We start from the raw sequence: 17266 nt of genomic DNA, 5'->3' as shown, positions 1-17266 counted from the left end.
TCTGCCCAGATCCAGCTTAGCCTCAGCTCCCCCGCAGAGTTCACTGTTCGTTCTCTGGCAGCTTTGTCAATAAAGTTTTTCTTAAGGGCTTGCAGAAGCCAGAAAGAGGCCATGCTGCCCAGAGTTAGTTCTGGCAACTTCCCGGGAGGGAAAACGAGTTTCGCGAGATTTGGTAGCGGCAGGCCACTGGCCCGCAACTTCCAGCTGGTATCGCGAGATTTGGCAGGCGGAGGAGGAGCTGTCTCGGGCAGCCGCCTCGCAGCTATGGCGGCCGAGCAGGGCCGGCGGCGGTGGCGGCTGCGGCTACGGCCGGAGACGGCAGTGGTGGCGGTAGCGGTAGGTGGCGGGGGTCTGTGACCGGGATCCGCCCCCGGGCCCGGGCACCATGAGCCAAGGCCCCCCCACAGGGGAGAGCAGCGAGCCCGAAGCAAAGGTCCTCCACACTAAGCGGCTTTACCGGTGAGAGGGGCCGGGGCGTGAGTGCAGCCGCCAAGGGAAGTGGGGGGACAGCGAGGGGCGGGGCCTCCCGGGCGGGCGGGCTCTGGTGCCGGGCTGGGGTGCGGGCGAGGGAGGGGGTGCAATTTTGGAGGGAGCAGAGGGGGCGGGGTCCCGTAACGCGGGATTGAGCCGAAAGAAGAAGGAATTGGGTGGGTGGGAGGTTGGGAGGGAAGCACGTGGAAGGATACCTCCCGCAGTGAGCTTGGGGCGGGCACCGAGCTTTGCGGATTTGGGGTAAGAAGGTGGGAATTGGGGACTGCAGGGGTTGGGAAGGTGAGGGTGGGGTCACAGATAGGAGAAAAACCCGGAAGAGAATGGTGCTTAGAACCCTGTAAGGACTTACAGGGAAGAGCCCTGGACTGAAATCAAGAGAGCCAGTTTCAGCTCCTTGCTTTGCCATTCTCTCACAGTTTAACCTTGGGCCTCAGTTTTCTCATCGTTAAAAGGAGAGATTTGGATTTGATCGGCTTTGAGGTCCCTTATGGCTCTAAGTTTTGGGAATCGGAATGAAAAGAAAGAGGCTGGAAGACTATTTGTGTTGGACTGGAAGGGCGGTGAAGGACTTTGAGTCCAGAATGTTCTTAGGTCATAGGAGCCCATTTCAGGGCACCTGGGGACTCCTGAGTTCTGCCTTCCTTCCAGCCTCATGACTACAGTCTCTTGCCAGGCAACTTCCATTCCTGGTTTCTGATTTCCACAGTGCCACTCACACTCCTCAACATCTTCAGCCTTTCAGCCCTCTGTTGGGAACAGGCCAGTATGAGCTCTTCCCATCCTGAGTGAGCTCCTCCTGCCCCGAGTCGAGGATTTTTTGTGTGGGGCAACTGAAACATGGGCTTTTGAACTGGATCAAAATAGGTTGAAGCATAGAGACCAAATGGAGTTTTCTGCTTTCTAAAAGGGAGTAGGGTTTGGGGTTTTCATTCGGCTCAGGCTCTATAGAACCAGAGGTGTTTGCATGAGAAGACCAGCTTCAGAGCCATGGGCCTCATCTTGACAGTGAAAGAGTCAAGAACATGTTGTCTTTTCCTCCCTTGAGTAGGCATCATGCCTGTTCTGGCTTCCTAAGCCAGAAGGCAGAGGGGAGTATAGGCTGATCCAAAAATAGAAAAGTGATCCAATCTATCAGCCCCTGGGCTCTCACTGTGGGTTGCCCCAAGCAGTCTCCAGGTGGGTGAGCAGTTGGCTGGGATGGCACGTGTGCCTTGTCATGCTGCCGATCGGGTGTCAGTGCTGCCTGTCAGACAGAGCGTGGGCAGTGCTTGCAAGATTCCTTACTTGTCTCCAGCTTTTGGAAATGGCTCTGGTCATCCTTCTAATCATTCACAAATCTTGTTTTTTTCTCAAGCCACTACCCTCACAGAACTGACTGACTTAAGCTGATATGTTTGCATGTGTGGCTTACATGTGTGCATGTGGGTATCTCTGCTGGTAATTGTGTGTTGTTGGCTTTGGGCAGGATGGAAATTTGAGGCAGCGGATCTCTTTTTATTATTTATTATAGCAATGTTGATTGGTGGGAAGAACTGGGGGAGGAGGGTCTGATTTCTTGGCCCAAGGTAAATATGTTTTTAGACTATGTAACTGTCATCCGACCTTCAGTAAATTTGGGAAATTCCCAGTCTGTTTACAGAAATGAAATTCTGAAATGTTTTAAGCCCCTCAGAAAAGGCAGCTGGAAAAGGGATGCTGGAAGGGACACAAGCACCAGTTAATTAGGCCAATTTTAACTGTTTTTTAAAAAACATTTTCCTTTTTTAACACTGTGCTAGGCCTAGGATTACAATAGTGAATGAGACACAAGACTGGTTTTTGTAGTTTTTGTTCTAAAGGAGATTACAATTTAGTGGAGGAGCTTAGGGTCTGGTGGGAAATGTAGAAGAAAGTGCAGAGACCTCTCAGGTTTAAGAGTTTGCAATTAGAACTTCCTTGAGTAGTGGTTACTAACCTTTTTGAATTGAGAATCTAAGGAAAGCTCCGGGGCCTGTCCATAAAAATACATACACACACAGCCTCCTTACATCCGTGCATGGCACTGAAGGTAAAAGCCCTTTCCTGGGGACTAAGCTGGCATATCACTGATGGCTGCCTGGTGCTGCCCTTGGCATTGAGGGCCAGGATGGCTGAAAGGGCTTGGCTTCCATCTCTAGGCAGCCCAGGAGGTGTTTGCAGAAATGCTGGGCTCTTAAGATTGCCTATGAGAAGGCCTTGATTACCATCCCACCCACTCAGCTGGGTCTTGGCGGTCACTTCGCCCTGTACAGGACAGCTTTTAGTGGTGTACCACCTGAGCCACCACAAGATGCTAGCCTGCTGTGGCCCACTTTCCCCAGCCCAAGAGCATGTTTCAGTATCCTGAAACAATTTTGGACTGTTTTAGGAATCATCACTCCCTATTTTTTGGTGGTTTTGTGTCCAGAGCTGTGCCTGATTCACCTGTTCTCACAGCTGCTGTCTGTCCTCTGGGTTTTACCCTTCCAGAGATGATACTTACCCAGGCACCTCTTGGCCATCCATTGTAGAGTTTCCTTGAACTTTTCTCTTAGGGTCTGGAATATCTTCCTCAGGATGAAGACTAATATTTTTTGAGTACTTACTGTGTACGAGGCACTGTTACAAGTGCTTTATATATTAGCTAATTTAACCCTCACAAAGTAGGTGATGATATTAATCCCATTTTATAGATGAGAGAACTGACACATAAGGAAGTTAGATTTTTTTTAAGGGTTTTTTTTTTTTTTTTTTTTTTTTGGCTGCATTGGGTCTTAGCTGCGGCACACGGGATCTTCGTTGAGGCAGGCGGCATCTTTCATTGTGGCGTGCGGGCTTCTCTCTAGTTGTGGCTTTTGGGTTTTCTCTCTCTAGTTGTGGTGTGCGAGCTCCAGGGCACATGGGCTCTGTAGTTGAGGCACACAGGCTTAGTTGCCCCGCAGCATGTGGGATCTTAGTTCCCCGACCAGGGATCGAACCCATGTCCCCTGCATTGGACGGCAGATTCTTTACCACTGGACCACCAGGGAAGTCCCAGAAGTTAGATTTTTTACCCAGGACCACATAGCTGATAAGAAGTAGAGCTAGGATTTGAACCCAGGCTGTCTGGTTCCAGAGCCTACACTTTATATTAAAGAAACAGTTCCTTCAGCAGGATCCAGGAGACCTTATAACTAAGCAGTTTAGGGACACCCTCCCCCTTTCTCTTACCCCATTATTCCAAAGCAGAATTTTATATTAGGAATGCCTTTCCTTTATGTCAGAGATAATAAGCCTTTGCATAATAATAATTTATTCATTCCACCAATATTTGTTGAATGCCTGCTGTATATATATTATTTCATTTAATCCTCACAACAGCCCTTTGAGGTAACTGCTATTATTTCCACTTTTATGGATGTGGTAACTAAGGCTTAAAGAGGTAGGTAATTTTGCACAAAGTTATAGAGTTAGTAAGACACAGCCAGGTTCAAACCCTAGATGTTTTGCCTGGCATCACAGCCTATGCTCTTTCCATTGAGAGAGTCTACCTTCCCATATCACAGAGTTTCTCTACCTTGGCACTGTTGACAGTTGGGGCAGGATAGTTAAGGTGGTAGACTGTCCCATGTATTGTGGGGTGTCTAGCAGCACACAGTAAATGCCAATAGCAACGCCTCTTCTTCCCCTCCCCCAGGTAGTGACAATCAAAAATGTCTTCAGCATTGCCAGATGTCTCCTGAGGGGACTGCTGTATCAGGATGGAGACTGTGTTCATCTTGTTTTGTACGGAGCTCAATCTGCAGCCATTTAGTTTCCCCACCCCAAATTCTTTAGCTTTTCCTCTAGGATCAGTGTTCCAGCATCATAGGTGGACCGTACACATGGCTCAGAGGCTGTTTGCTTATATTTCCCTGCAGGGCTGTGGTGGAGGCTGTGCATCGACTTGACCTCATCCTTTGCAACAAAACCGCTTATCAAGAAGTGTTCAAACCAGAGAACATTAGCCTGAGGAACAAGTAAGCTGAGACTCTAAACTACACATGCTTACAGTTTCTTTATTCCTTTCCACCTGAAGCCCTGTCACATATAGACACACGTTCCCTTTTATCTCCTGACCTCATGGTACAATAATGGGGTATGACGTCTCTGGCCTTCCTAAGAGGGAGAGGGGATCCCTCACTCTCTGCAGCTTCTACATCTAGCACCATTAGAATGGTGTTTGAGTTGGAGGAGTTGGCCATACTGCATAATGAAGGAAGGAAAGAGGAGATACAGAGGCAGAGTAAAAAGGAGAGAAAGGTGCAGGGAGAGAAATGAAGATTATTAAAATTCTTATTGCTCCTGCCTCTGTCTTCTGGGGCTCCCACTGCCTTCCAGGACTGCTGTTGTCTTGGGTCCTACTGACTGACCCTGGATGTCTATTGGGAGGTACAGAGATTTGTCAGTCGGGGTGTTGGCAAATGCCTTCTTGTCCTCAGTTCTTGTGTCCCTCACCAAGGGATGGGCAGTCCCTCTCATGCTCTCCTCTACACCATCCCAGGCTGCGTGAGCTCTGCGTCAAGCTTATGTTCCTGCACCCGGTGGACTATGGGAGGAAGGCTGAGGAGCTGCTGTGGAGAAAGGTGTACTACGAAGTTATCCAGCTTATCAAGACTAACAAAAAGGTAAGGGGAGGTCAAGATCTTGGGAAGATGTTTGTCTAAAGAGGGGAAGCTAAGGAAGAAAAGGATAGCTAGGCAAGTAGGCCAGAGTATGGTTGTAGATAGGGAAACCAAGGAAGAGATCGCAGAAAGGGAGGGAGTCATATGGAATTAGGATCAGGGAAGGAGGGGAGCCTGATCCCAGATGGGGAGACCAGAGAAGTAGGTCTAAGAGTATAGGGGTAACTTGTGAGTGAGAGGAGATGTGGATAAAGTTCCAGAGCCAAGAAGATAAGTTTATTTCTTCAGGGAGATGACTATGATTAGGGATGGGGGAGCAGAACTCTGATCTTGTTGCTTAACTAGCCCCTTCCCTTTCCCAATCTCCAGCATATCCACAGCCGGAGCACCTTGGAATGTGCTTACAGGACACACCTGGTCGCTGGTATTGGCTTCTACCAGCATCTCCTTCTTTATATCCAGTCCCACTACCAGCTAGAACTGCAGTGCTGCATCGACTGGACCCATGTCACCGACCCCCTCATAGGTCAGTGAAACCTGAAAGGTGGGCTCAAGGAGCAAGTTCATATACTTCTACTTCTGGCCTTCTTATCCCTCAGGATCCATGTACCTTGTGACCCAGCCAGGCAGAGAGGATTCTAGAAGACCTACAAATGCTTCATGAAATTTGGATTTATCCAAACAAGCGTATGACTTGGGGTAAAGATCTTAAAGAAAGAGAGAGAGAGACCTCTTCAGTCTGGGATTGTAGACCAGTGGGGAGTCGGGGAGGGAATGGAATGATCTAGAGCAGGTCTGACACTACAAGATGTTATTAATAGCATTTTTTTTTTCTTCCAGTTGAATTTGGCTGGCATTTCTTTTAACTTTAGAGATTCTTTCCTAGTATTTGATGGAAGTATTAAAGTTTTTAGAAATGTTGGGGAAATCATGGACATTCTTTCAAGATAGTGCAAATCTCTTTTTGGCCTTCTGAGGTACTGGCAGCTATGGTGGTTTTCTCTTCAGTTCAGCTATCCTTTAGAGCTCCTTCCCTCTTCCTCCAACTCCCCTTGCTCTTTATACCCCCTACCCTCCCCCCCCAGCCCCATGCCCCTTCCCTCACCAGGACAAAGACATTCTGGGTCAGAGATGGAGGTTGTGTCTGCACCCCTATGTGGCAGCATTCTCTGGTCGGAAGCGAGCACTGTACTTTGTACATTTAAAAACATTTAAAAACAAAACGATGGGGAGTTCCCTGGCAGTCCAGTGGTTAGGACTTGGCACTCTCACTGCTGGGACCCCGGGTTCAGTTCCTGGTTGGGGAACTAAAATCCTGCAAGATGTGTGGCGCAGCCAAAAATAAAACAAAACAATGTCAATCCAAGGCAACATTTGTAGGTGTTATACCAGATTGCCAGAGGGGTCCATAGCTTAAACAAAGATTAAGAACCCTTATTTCAAAGGGTCAGTTCCCCAAACCATTTTAGTTTTTCTCCTTATTGATACTTCTCATTCAGCCAACTCAGCGATGGTCTCTATAAAAAATATTAGGAAGGGCTGCTCAGAATGGGAGCTACACACCCAGGAGGGTGACTGCAAAGTGGAATGGATAGGAGGATGGTTTCTGTAGCCATACTGCCAGTTGAATCCTGGCTCTGTCACTTACCTGCTGTGCAACTTTGATTTCTTTAACTGTAAAATGGAAGTAACAAGAGTAACTACCTCATGTGGTTGCTTTGAGGATTACTTAAGTTTATATTTTAATACACTTAGAACAGTACCTGGCACATGGGAAAACTGCCTGCCAAGTAGCTGAAGCTCTCTGAAGTTACAAGGCTGCCTGGGTGAAGGGAGAAGAGAGAGCCCATGCAATATGCATGGGTGATGGCTCTGGCCATCACCAGTCCTCAGGTCAGGCAAGATGACCTCATTTCCCTCATGGATAGACTCTCCATAGGCTGCCTTCTCTGTGGACCTCCCACCAGGCAGAAGCCAGGAGCATTTACCTTGGCCTCATTCAAATGCCATTCTTCCTGGGCAAGTTTCCCATCTTTATCCAAACCTTTTACCTTTAGGTAGGGAGCTGCTACCCAAGGCACCCACAACTGTACTGACACTTGAGCCTCACCTCTACTTTCTAGAAGTCTTCCTATGATGACCTTTCACATGACCTTCCCCCAGGGAGCTGTCCTAGGTTGAGGACTATAGCCCATCTGTTCTAGTTCCTTTCTGTCCTGTGAATGACTCCTGCCTATGAGTTTCTGTGTGCCTACGTCTGTCTGCCTGTGAGCCTGTGTCTCTGTCTGTGTCCTGGATGGGTGACTTCTCTGCCCCATAAGGCCGTGTTCTAAAACTAGCCCTGGATTCTTTATCTCCTTTCTCCACCTAGGAAAGGTGTTTCCCCTAGGTAGGGACAGAGGAGTGGGCTTATAAGCATCTCTCTCTCTCTGTCTCTCTCTTTCTCTTTCTCAGGATGCAAGAAGCCAGTGTCTGCCTCAGGGAAGGAGATGGATTGGGCACAGATGGCATGCCACCGATGTCTAGTGTACCTGGGGGATTTGTGTAAGAATCCGAACCTTTCATTTTTCTCTGTTTTGGGCTACAGGACAGGATCCAACTGCTCTTGTTGGTACCACCCTTTACGTGATTGGAGAGCAGGAGGCGCAATGTGGCCTCTGATAACTTTTCCCCTCCAGTCTGTTCACAGTGTTTCCTTCTTTTCAACTGTTCGTGCATGAGTCAAAAAGGATGGTGAATACACAAAGAAGGAAAATGTCTTTGCTTTTTAAGAAAGTTAGGGTGATAACCTGGTTTCAGTGGTGGGTTAGGAAGATTTTAATTTGATGTCTTTCTCCTTTGGGGTTTTCTCTTCATGGATTCCTAGAGGAATTGCGGTTAGACCTCAGGGAGGACTTACCTGCTTGAAATATGTTTCTCAGAATGGAAAAGTACTCTCTTGCTTTATGGCCCCCGTCTCTAGTCCTGATAGACAAAGGTTCTGTCATTAGGCTGCCAGTGTGTGGCTCTCAGATGCATTATCCTTTATTGATCTGAGGCTCGTCTTCCTGCCCCCATCCCACTCCTGGACCCTTTATAGGCAGGGGGCACAGAGAGAATCAGCTGTTTCACAGTAGATTGACCAAGTGTCATTAGTAATGTCTTCTCTCTAGAACTGAGCAGTTGAATTCCAGAACCAAATATCAGAAGTCTTTTCAAGCATTTATATATGCTGCAGCCCCTTCATTGGGAAGAGATAATCAAGAAGAGCCTCTTTACTTTACAAACACTAAATATTCTTTACATTTTGGACCTACCAGCAAGGAAGAGAGTTGAACAATTTGCCCATAGTCATGCAGACTTAAGACTGTGCCAGAGACCCAAGCAGCCTGCCTTCTAGCTCAGGTATCTTCCTCCCGGGCTCTTATTACAGTTCTCCAGAGTAGACTCCCAGATGAGGGGAGGTTTTTCTGAAACACGGAATCATTGTGTTTCTTTTCCTTCTCTCCCTCCTGCAGCACGATATCAGAATGAATTAGCTGGCGTAGACACGGAGCTGCTAGCTGAGAGATTTTACTACCAAGCCCTGTCAGTGGCTCCCCAGATTGGTAAGCGGACCGCCCCCCACTGGGGCCTCCCAACCCAGCAGCATTTTCCAAGAGGAAGACAACGTTGAGATGGCAGGCAGGCCATACTCACTTCCCCCTCGGTCCTTCCCACCCACTCTCAATTCTTTCATACTTCACCTTGGTTCTGCATTCTGCCCCTTGTAACACACACTCAGAAGATGGTGGAAGGAGAAGAGAAATGGGAAAGTCTTGAACTAAGAAGGAAGGAGGCAGAAGAAGAGGGAGAGACAAGATGGCTTCCCTGTCCCTGAGGTTTCTGTAGAAAGAGGAGACCGTACTTCAGCTGCCCCCACGGAGGCACAGTGAGGGAAGGGATAAGGGATAAGGCTCCATTACAGGGAAAGATGGGGATTAGCATGTAGGAAGGAGAACTCAGAGGTGAGAGACTGAGCTGGGATAGAGGAGAGGGCTCCATGGAGTTCAGTCAGCATTGGAAGAGGCACAGCTGCTGCTGAAGGCATGGCAGCCGTCAGTGCTGCAATCCCTGGTGGTCCAGGTGGGCTTAGACTGATAGGAAGTGAGTCTAGAATAGATAACGCCCTGGAGGAGCACGATTAAGCTGCTGATCACCTGAGACACCAGTGTCACCTGCAGACCCACTGTTCTCCCCGTGAGTTCTCTGATGCTTAACGTGGGTTGGGCCTTGCAGCTTTCGGTGAGTATTATGGCTACAGACTGTGTGACTTCTCTTTCTCTCCAGGAATGCCCTTCAACCAGCTGGGCACCCTTGCCGGCAGCAAGTACTATAATGTGGAAGCCATGTATTGCTACCTGCGCTGGTAAGTATTTGCCAGCTCTTTCCCCAGCCCTACTTTCATGTCTGCACAATTCCTGCTTTGTTTTCTCTCTTCCCTTTCTCCCTTCTCTAGCTCCTGGGTGAGATAGATAGGAGAATGCTAAGATTGAGGGGGTCCCTTCTCTCAGGGGCATCCTGACACAGCCCTGCTGCTTTTCACACAGCCACCTGGACTTGTAGATACTTGGGCAGCTGAAGTAGCTGTCTGCTGTCATGAAAAATAACAGGATTGCTGCCTTCCTGAAGAAAGAAAGAAAGTTGATATAGTTGATAAAATGTTACCAAAGTAGCCTCTGACAAGAACTTCAGAACTGTAGAGCTTCAGTGTCTTGAGGTGACAAAGATGACAGCATGCGGGGACAAGTTTAACAGGGTGGATCACTGCTTCCCTGGCTCTCACACTTAGCTCTTAGAATGGAAAAACAATTTTTTCAGGGCACCCAAAGTTGATTAGGCTTAGGTTACTAAGTCACCATAACCAAATGCACATGAGACTGTTAGGTAAATGAGAATGCCATTGGTTAAGTTTTAGTGAGACATAAACTGCCAGGAAACTCACTGTTGCCATATAATCAGGGCCAAAGTCTACTCGAGAAGCCAAATCTATCTCAGAAGAAGTTATATAGTGAATTGGGCTTCAAAGCCTAAAGGGAAAAAGGGTGGTCTTCATAGCTTAAATGCTCAGCTACTAAGGTGTAAAGTAAAATAACCTAATTCTGCCTTCCTGGTCAAGGAAACCTGTTTTCCTGTATCAACAAACATTTACCCTGTTCCTTTACTAGATCACTACAGACTGTCCTCCCATCCACTGTATTCATTTTTTTTTTAATTGAAATATCCTTGATTTACAGTGTTGTGTTAATTTCTGCTGTTCAGCCAAGTGATTCAGTTATACATATATATACATTCTCCTTTATATTCTTTTCCATTATGGTTTATCACAGGATACTGAATATAGTTCCCTGGGCTATACAGTAGGACCTTGTTGTTTATCCATTCTATATATATATAATAGTTTGCACCTGCTAACCCCAAACTCCCACTCCATCTCTCCTCCACCCCCACTTCTCCGTTGGCAACCACAAGTCTGTTTTCTATGTCTGTGAGACTGTTTCTGTTTCGTAGATAAGCTCATTTGTGTCAATATTTTGGATTCCACATATAGGTGATATCATGGTATTTGTCTTTCTCTGTCTGACTTACTTCACTTAGTATGATAATCTCTAGTTCCATCCATGTTGCTACAGACAGCATTATTTCATTCTTTTTTATGGCTGAGTGATATTCCATTGTATATATATATATATATATGTATCACATCTTTATCCATTCATCTGTAAATGGACATTTAGGTTGTTTCCATGTCTTGGCTATTATAAATAGTGCTACTGTGAACATAGGGGTGCATGTATCTTTTTGAATTATAGTTTTGTCTGGATATATGCCTAGGAGTGGGATTGCTGGATCATATGGCAACTCTATTTTTAGTTTTTTGAGGAACCTCCATATTGTTTTCCATAGCGGCTGCACCAATTTACATTTCCACCGATAGTGTAGGAGGGTTCCCTTTTCTCCACACCCTGTCCAGCCTTTGTTATTTGTGTATTCATTCTTGAATATGATTACCAGGTTTATAACCTCCCGTTGCATCTTTCCCATTCCTTGCGTGCCTTCCAGGGAATGCCCCTCTTACTTGTCCTGGATCCCTCATCACATTCATAATCATGATTTAGGGTGAATCACTTTCAAAGAGAGCCAAGCACATCCAGGTTTGGGAGGTGCCAAATAAGGTCTTCCTCTACTATGCTTAAACAATAATATCTCATGGTTTGTGGGTTAGGCATTTGGCTAGGGCTCAGTTTGGCAGTTCTCCCCCTGTTGGCATTGTCTAGGGTTAGTCAGTGGTATTTGGCTGATTTGGGGGTCTGATATGTCTGGAGGGTTGGTTCATCTGAACCCCTCTCCCTCTCCATGTAGTCTCAGGGCCTCTCCATGTGGTATCTTCCTCAGGGCAGATTGGACTTCTTACATAGTGGCTCAGGGCTCCAATAGCAAATAATGACCCAAGAAACTTGGGAGTAGAGTCTGCCAATCTCTTAAGGCCTGGGCCTGGAAACTGGTGGAGTCACTCCTGCAGTATTCTCTTGGTCAAAGCAGTTGCATAGTCATTGTCTCCCACCCTCACCCCCTGCCAAGATTTAAGGGGAGGTGACACAGAACCCACTTCTCAGTGGAAGGAGTATCAAAAAATTTGTAGCTATATTTAATTCACCACTGATGTGTATTTCTTCTTTTCTATCACTGCTTTTTGTTATTAAAAGACGTTTCAAAAAACAACATTTTTTAAAAAAGTATAGCATGCTGTTAAGGTCATAGGCTTTGTGGTAAGACAGACTTGGGTTGGAGACTCAGCTCTACTATGTTTTAGCTATGTGACCTTTGTTTTATTGATTGATTGATTGATTGCCGCAATCTTGGGTCTTCGTTGCCCCGCATGGGCTTTTTTCTAGTTGCGGAGAGCAGGGGCTACTCGTTGTTGCGGTGCACGGGCTTCTTATTGTGGTGGCTTTTCTTGTTGGGGAACACGGGCTCTAGGCACCCGGGCTTCAGTAGTTGCGGCTTGTGGGCTCTAGAGCGCAGGCCCAGTAGTTGTAGCGCACGGGCTTAGTTGCTCCGCGGCATGTGGGGTCTTCCCAGACCAGGGCTTGAACCCATGTCCCCTGCATTGGCAGGTGGATTCTTAACCACTGCGCCACCAGGGAAGTCCGTTAGGTGACCTTTGCATTATACTTGATCTCTCAGGCTTTACTTCCTCATCTGTAAAGGTGGATAATAGTAAGGTACAGTGCCTGCCTGACACAGAGTTGGGTGCTCAGTACATATTTGCATTTGAATGAATATCGTGAGGATGAACTGAAGTAGTGTATGTAAATATCCTTGCACATAGTAAATGCTTGTTAAATGCTACCTATTAAGTGCTCTGTGCTTTAAGAAAGATGAAGGATAGTGTATTTCAGGGATGGTAACTAAGTTAAGTTTGTAACATTCAGTGAGATTAATTGTCCCATTTCTAGATACAGAGGAGATGGGGACATCATCATTACTCTGATTAATCTGGAAGTTGTATGTGTGTATTTTATTAGTTGTATGTGTGTATTTTATTCACCCTGAGTACATACATGGAAGGGGAGGCTGGGGGCAGCCTGTATTGACTAGAAACAGTGCTCCCTAAATCCCTGGAAGACTGACATTTCCCCCCTCCACCTCTGCCTCTGCCAAGACTCAGTAGCTCACCTCTGTCTCCTCCAGCATCCAGTCGGAAGTGTCCTTTGAGGGGGCCTATGGGAACCTCAAGCGGCTGTATGACAAGGCAGCCAAAATGTACCACCAGCTGAAGAAGTGCGAGACTCGGAAGCTCTCTCCCAGCAAGAAGCGGTGAGTGGGGCCTGTGGGAAGAGGGGGTCTTCCTGCAGTTGGTGCAGTAGGACCACAGGGACTCTGGAGCTGTTCACCATTTACCTTGGGCTCCTCTCATTTCAGATGTAAAGACATCAAGAGGTTGCTGGTGAACTTTATGTATCTGCAAAGCCTCCTGCAGCCCAAAAGCAGGTGAGTGGAAGAGAGTGAGCAAGAACTGTGTCCTGTGAGCCCCATCCACGATGGCTTCTTTCTGGCAGGGGACTTGAAGAGGAGGGAGTGGGCTGGTGAATTCTGCCTTTCGATTGGAAATTCTTTAGCTGGTTAGTCCTTTCTTGGCATCCCTCACTGTCTCACCCTAGGTTCTGTGCCCGTTCTCTGGGTGGCTTACCCTCTGGCACAGTGGGTGCTTACTAGATGTTGAAGGAGTGGCCTAATGGGAAGCCTACCCACATCCCTTCCACTGCGTGTCTGCCCTTCCCGTGTTATTCTGTCTGCTTTGGAGACTAGCAAGCACTGATTCCCCCTGCTCCCCTTTCTGAAGTCTCCCCTAAGGATCCTGCGGTCTTCTCTCTGAATCCTGTATTCCCAACTCTTTTTGCCTGCCCCAGCCCCCATCACTGACCTCCCCTGTTATCCTGCCCTTCCATAGCTCTGTGGACTCAGAGCTGACATCACTTTGCCAGTCAGTCCTGGAGGACTTCAACCTCTGTCTCTTCTACCTGCCCTCCTCACCCAACCTCAGCCTGGCCAGTGAGGATGAGGAGGAGTATGAGAGTGGATATGCTTTCCTCCCGGACCTTCTCATCTTTCAAATGGTCATCATCTGCCTTATGGGTGTGCACAGCTTGAAGAGAGCAGGTAACTCTCCCTCTGTCCCTCATTTCTCCCCGACTGGCTTCTGGGATCCTCACTACCCTTTTCTGCAGCTCCTTATCCACAAACTTGCTTCCACAAGCAGTCCCTTCACTACCTGTGTCGCTGCCTGGCTGTGGGAGATAGGGGCAAGGAACCCTGCCCTAAAGAAGCTCCTAGTGAATGAACAAAGGCAACAGCGTATTCCCACCCCCTCCGCCCTCCTGCACCCACAAACACGCGTACCGTTGGCCAGGACCCAGGCAGACACAGTGGTTGAGATGCTTAGCTGATGATCCAGACGGAATTCAGACTTGCTGGGGGTGGGGGCAGTTAGGCAGTTCTGGAAACCTTTCTGCCGGAGGTGTATGTAGAGCAAAGTTGGATGGAAGGGAGGGAGAGGCAGGGCTGGGTGCAAAGATGCTTGGGGCATATGGGGAGACGCTTGCGTGAAGGCATCAAAGCCAGGGAGGATGAGATGGGACAAGAGCATCCATGAGCTTACATGAGGAGGCAGGATGAGCTGGCACATTCCACATTACAGGATGAGAGTGAAGAGACCTGAGAAGTCCTTTTTTACCTTAGAGGAAGTTTTCAGAGGTAGTTGGATCCTTGGAAGGGTTGAGAACAGGTGAGATGAGGTTGAAATTAGTGGAGCCTATTCCTCTTCAGGGCCCTGGGCCCCTAATGCTGGCTTTCCTGGTTTTAGGATCCAAGCAGTACAGTGCAGCCATTGCCTTCACCCTGGCCCTCTTCTCCCACCTTGTCAATCATGTCAACATACGGCTGCAAGCTGAGCTGGAAGAGGGCGAGAATCCCGTCCCGGCATTCCAGAGTGATGGCACAGGTGCAGGCACGGGGGAGGTTGTGACTGTGGAAAGGTTAGCATGGGGTGTGGGGATCGTGGCAGGGGAGGTGCTGTCAAAGAGCACCTGCCAGTGTCCTCGTTCCGGTTTGTCCCTAGGCTCCACCTGACCATCCTCTTTCCACAGATGAACCAGAGTCCAAGGAACCCTTGGAGAAGGCGGAGGAGCCGGGTCCTGAGCCTCCTCCTGCAGTATCTCAAGATGGCGAGGTCAGAAAGAGCCGGAAGTTCTCCCGCCTCTCTTGCCTCCGCCGCCGGCGCCACCCACCCAAAGCTGGTGATGACAGTGACCTGAGTGAAGGCTTTGACTCAGACTCGAGCCATGACTCAGCCCGGGCCAGTGAGGGCTCAGACAGTGGCTCCGACAAGAGCCTTGAAGGTGGGGGAACGGCCTTTGATGCCGAGACAGATTCAGAAATGAACAGCCAAGAGTCCCGATCAGACCTGGAAGATATGGAGGACGAGGAAGGGACACGGTCCCCAGCCCTGGAGCCACCTCGGGCCAGGTCAGAGGCTCCTGAATCCCTCAACGGCCCACTGGGCCCCAGTGAGGCCAGCATTGCCAGCAATCTACAAGCCATGTCCACCCAGATGTTCCAGACTAAACGCTGCTTCCGACTGGCTCCCACCTTCAGCAACCTGCTCCTCCAGCCCACCACCGAAGCTCCCACCTTGGCCAGCCGCAGGCCCTGTGTCAATGGGGATGTGGACAAGCCCTCAGAGCCAGGTACTTGGGCCTCTCTTCATCATCTTGCTCTGGTCCTCACCTCCGTACCATCGGCATTCATCTGAGAGAGAGCACTTTTTTCTCTGTTTGTGTACCTCTCATCCCCCCCCTCACTGCCTGGCTTTTGGCTGCTGCCTATAGTGTGGCCTGGCGTTTTTTCCTGGGAATCCCCTCTGCCGCTCACTTCCTTATTCTCAGCTCCCAGCTGATTTCATGGTCTTGTTCTCCTCCCGCTCCCACCTTTGCCCCGTGGGTTTGGGGCTTTTCTCCCTACACAGTACTGCAGCTGTAACTCCCTCCCGTGCCATCCCAGGTCCTACCAGGGCTCCTGGAAGCTAGAAAAACCAGCACCCACCGGGGCAGGTGGATTAGAATGAGACTGGTTTCCTGAGGGTCTTCCCCTGAGGTGCAAAGGGAGCACCTGCTCAGCAGCAGCAGTGAGCATTTGCGGCATCTACTCTATGCCAAGCACTAGGTTGGATTTTTTGGGGGTCTTATCTAATTTTCACTGCAGTCTCGTGGTGGAAGGGTTATCATCCCTATTCTAAATTCTGTTCTTTACCTCCAAGCTTCTGTGCACAGTGCTGCTTTGGTCTGGAACATACTTTTCCTCCCTTGCCCCGAGCCTATTGCTTGGCTAATTCTCACTCTAGATTTTAGCTTGAAAGTCAGTTGGTCTGGGATTCCTCCAAGGGTAGGCTTCTTGTGGGCTCCTGTAGACTCTGCACCTTGGCAACTTCCAGCCTTTTCCCACTCAAGTGACATTGTCCGTTGACTTGTCTGTCCGTCCCCTGCAATACCATGAGCCTCTTGAGGGCAGGGCAGTCCATGTTTTGTCTATCGCTGTATCCTCATTACCTAACACAGTGCTTGGCACATGGTTGGGACTTAGAATGAATAAAAGAAATGAGGAAGCTGATGCTCAGAGTTGGAGTGTGAACTACCTAGTGTTCTAACCTGCAGACTTGAAGAGCTAGGAGTTGGAAGTAGTTCTTTTAATTCTGTACCCCTTTTCTCCCCACCTGTAGCTCACTTCTGACTGTCAGCCCTGCCTTCTGCACAGTATAGGCACATCATAAATATCAGTTGAGTTAGTAGCTGTAGACCTCACAAATTAGCTCGTATTTTTATTTATTTATTTATTTATTTATGGCTGCATTGGGTCTTCATTGCTGTGCACGGGCTTTCTCTAGTTGCAGCGAGCAGGGGCTACTCTTTCGTTGTATTGCGTGAGCTTCTTATTGCAGTGGCTTCTCTTGCTGCAGAGCATGGGCTCTAGGGCACGCGGGCTTCAGTAGTTGGGGCACGTGGGCTCTAGAGTGCAGGCTCAGTAGTTGTGGCGCATGGGCTTTGTTGCTCCGCGGCATGTGGATCTTCCCGGATGAGGGATCGAACCCATGTCCCCTGCATTGGCAGGCAGATTCTTAACCACTGCACCACCAGGGAAGCCCCTTAGCTCGTATTTTAAAAGGCACTAGGCTCTTGGCTTAAAAGCAACCAGTTAGTGGGCCTAGAAAAGTTAGGCAGGAGCCTGATTCCTCTCTTCTCACATCAGAATTCTTCAGAAGAGTCCAAGCAGGTTGGGGCATGCTCCCCCCACAGAGCTGAAGCCTGTTGCCATGTGCCTACTAGTCGCTCATCCTGGTTCTCTGTCACCCACCCCCAGCCTCTGAAGAGGGCTCTGAGTCGGAGGGAAGTGAGTCTAGTGGGCGCTCCTGTCGGAATGAGCGCAGCATCCAGGAGAAGCTGCAAGTCCTGATGGCCGAAGGCCTGCTTCCTGCTGTGAAAGTCTTCCTGGACTGGCTACGGACTAACCCCGACCTCATCATTGTGTGTGCGCAGGTGTGTCACTCCACTCCCACTGCT

General features: G+C 48.7%; 1 protein-coding gene across 1 annotated transcript in view; it reads left to right on the top strand.

Moving 5' to 3' along the window:
• The first annotated feature begins 223 nt into the window (after positions 1–223).
• Positions 224–17266, top strand: part of SMG5 (SMG5 nonsense mediated mRNA decay factor) — a 27874-nt gene continuing 10831 nt past the window's right edge. The window contains exons 1-13 of the mRNA XM_082615965.1: positions 224–459; positions 4389–4487; positions 5012–5135; positions 5502–5658; positions 7587–7676; positions 8630–8719; positions 9441–9519; positions 12846–12971; positions 13077–13145; positions 13606–13814; positions 14518–14655; positions 14801–15400; positions 17067–17242. Coding sequence (XP_082472091.1) covers positions 386–459; positions 4389–4487; positions 5012–5135; positions 5502–5658; positions 7587–7676; positions 8630–8719; positions 9441–9519; positions 12846–12971; positions 13077–13145; positions 13606–13814; positions 14518–14655; positions 14801–15400; positions 17067–17242 — 2031 coding nt within the window. The 5' untranslated portion in view covers positions 224–385. The remainder of the gene's footprint in view (positions 460–4388; positions 4488–5011; positions 5136–5501; positions 5659–7586; positions 7677–8629; positions 8720–9440; positions 9520–12845; positions 12972–13076; positions 13146–13605; positions 13815–14517; positions 14656–14800; positions 15401–17066; positions 17243–17266) is intronic.

The sequence above is a fragment of the Mesoplodon mirus genome (genome assembly GCF_964341445.2).
Source record: "Mesoplodon mirus genome assembly, chromosome: 3".
NCBI classification, from domain to species: Eukaryota; Metazoa; Chordata; class Mammalia; order Artiodactyla; family Ziphiidae; genus Mesoplodon; species Mesoplodon mirus.
The sequence above is the reverse complement of the archived record's forward strand: the minus strand, read 5'-3'. Positions and strand labels throughout refer to the sequence as shown.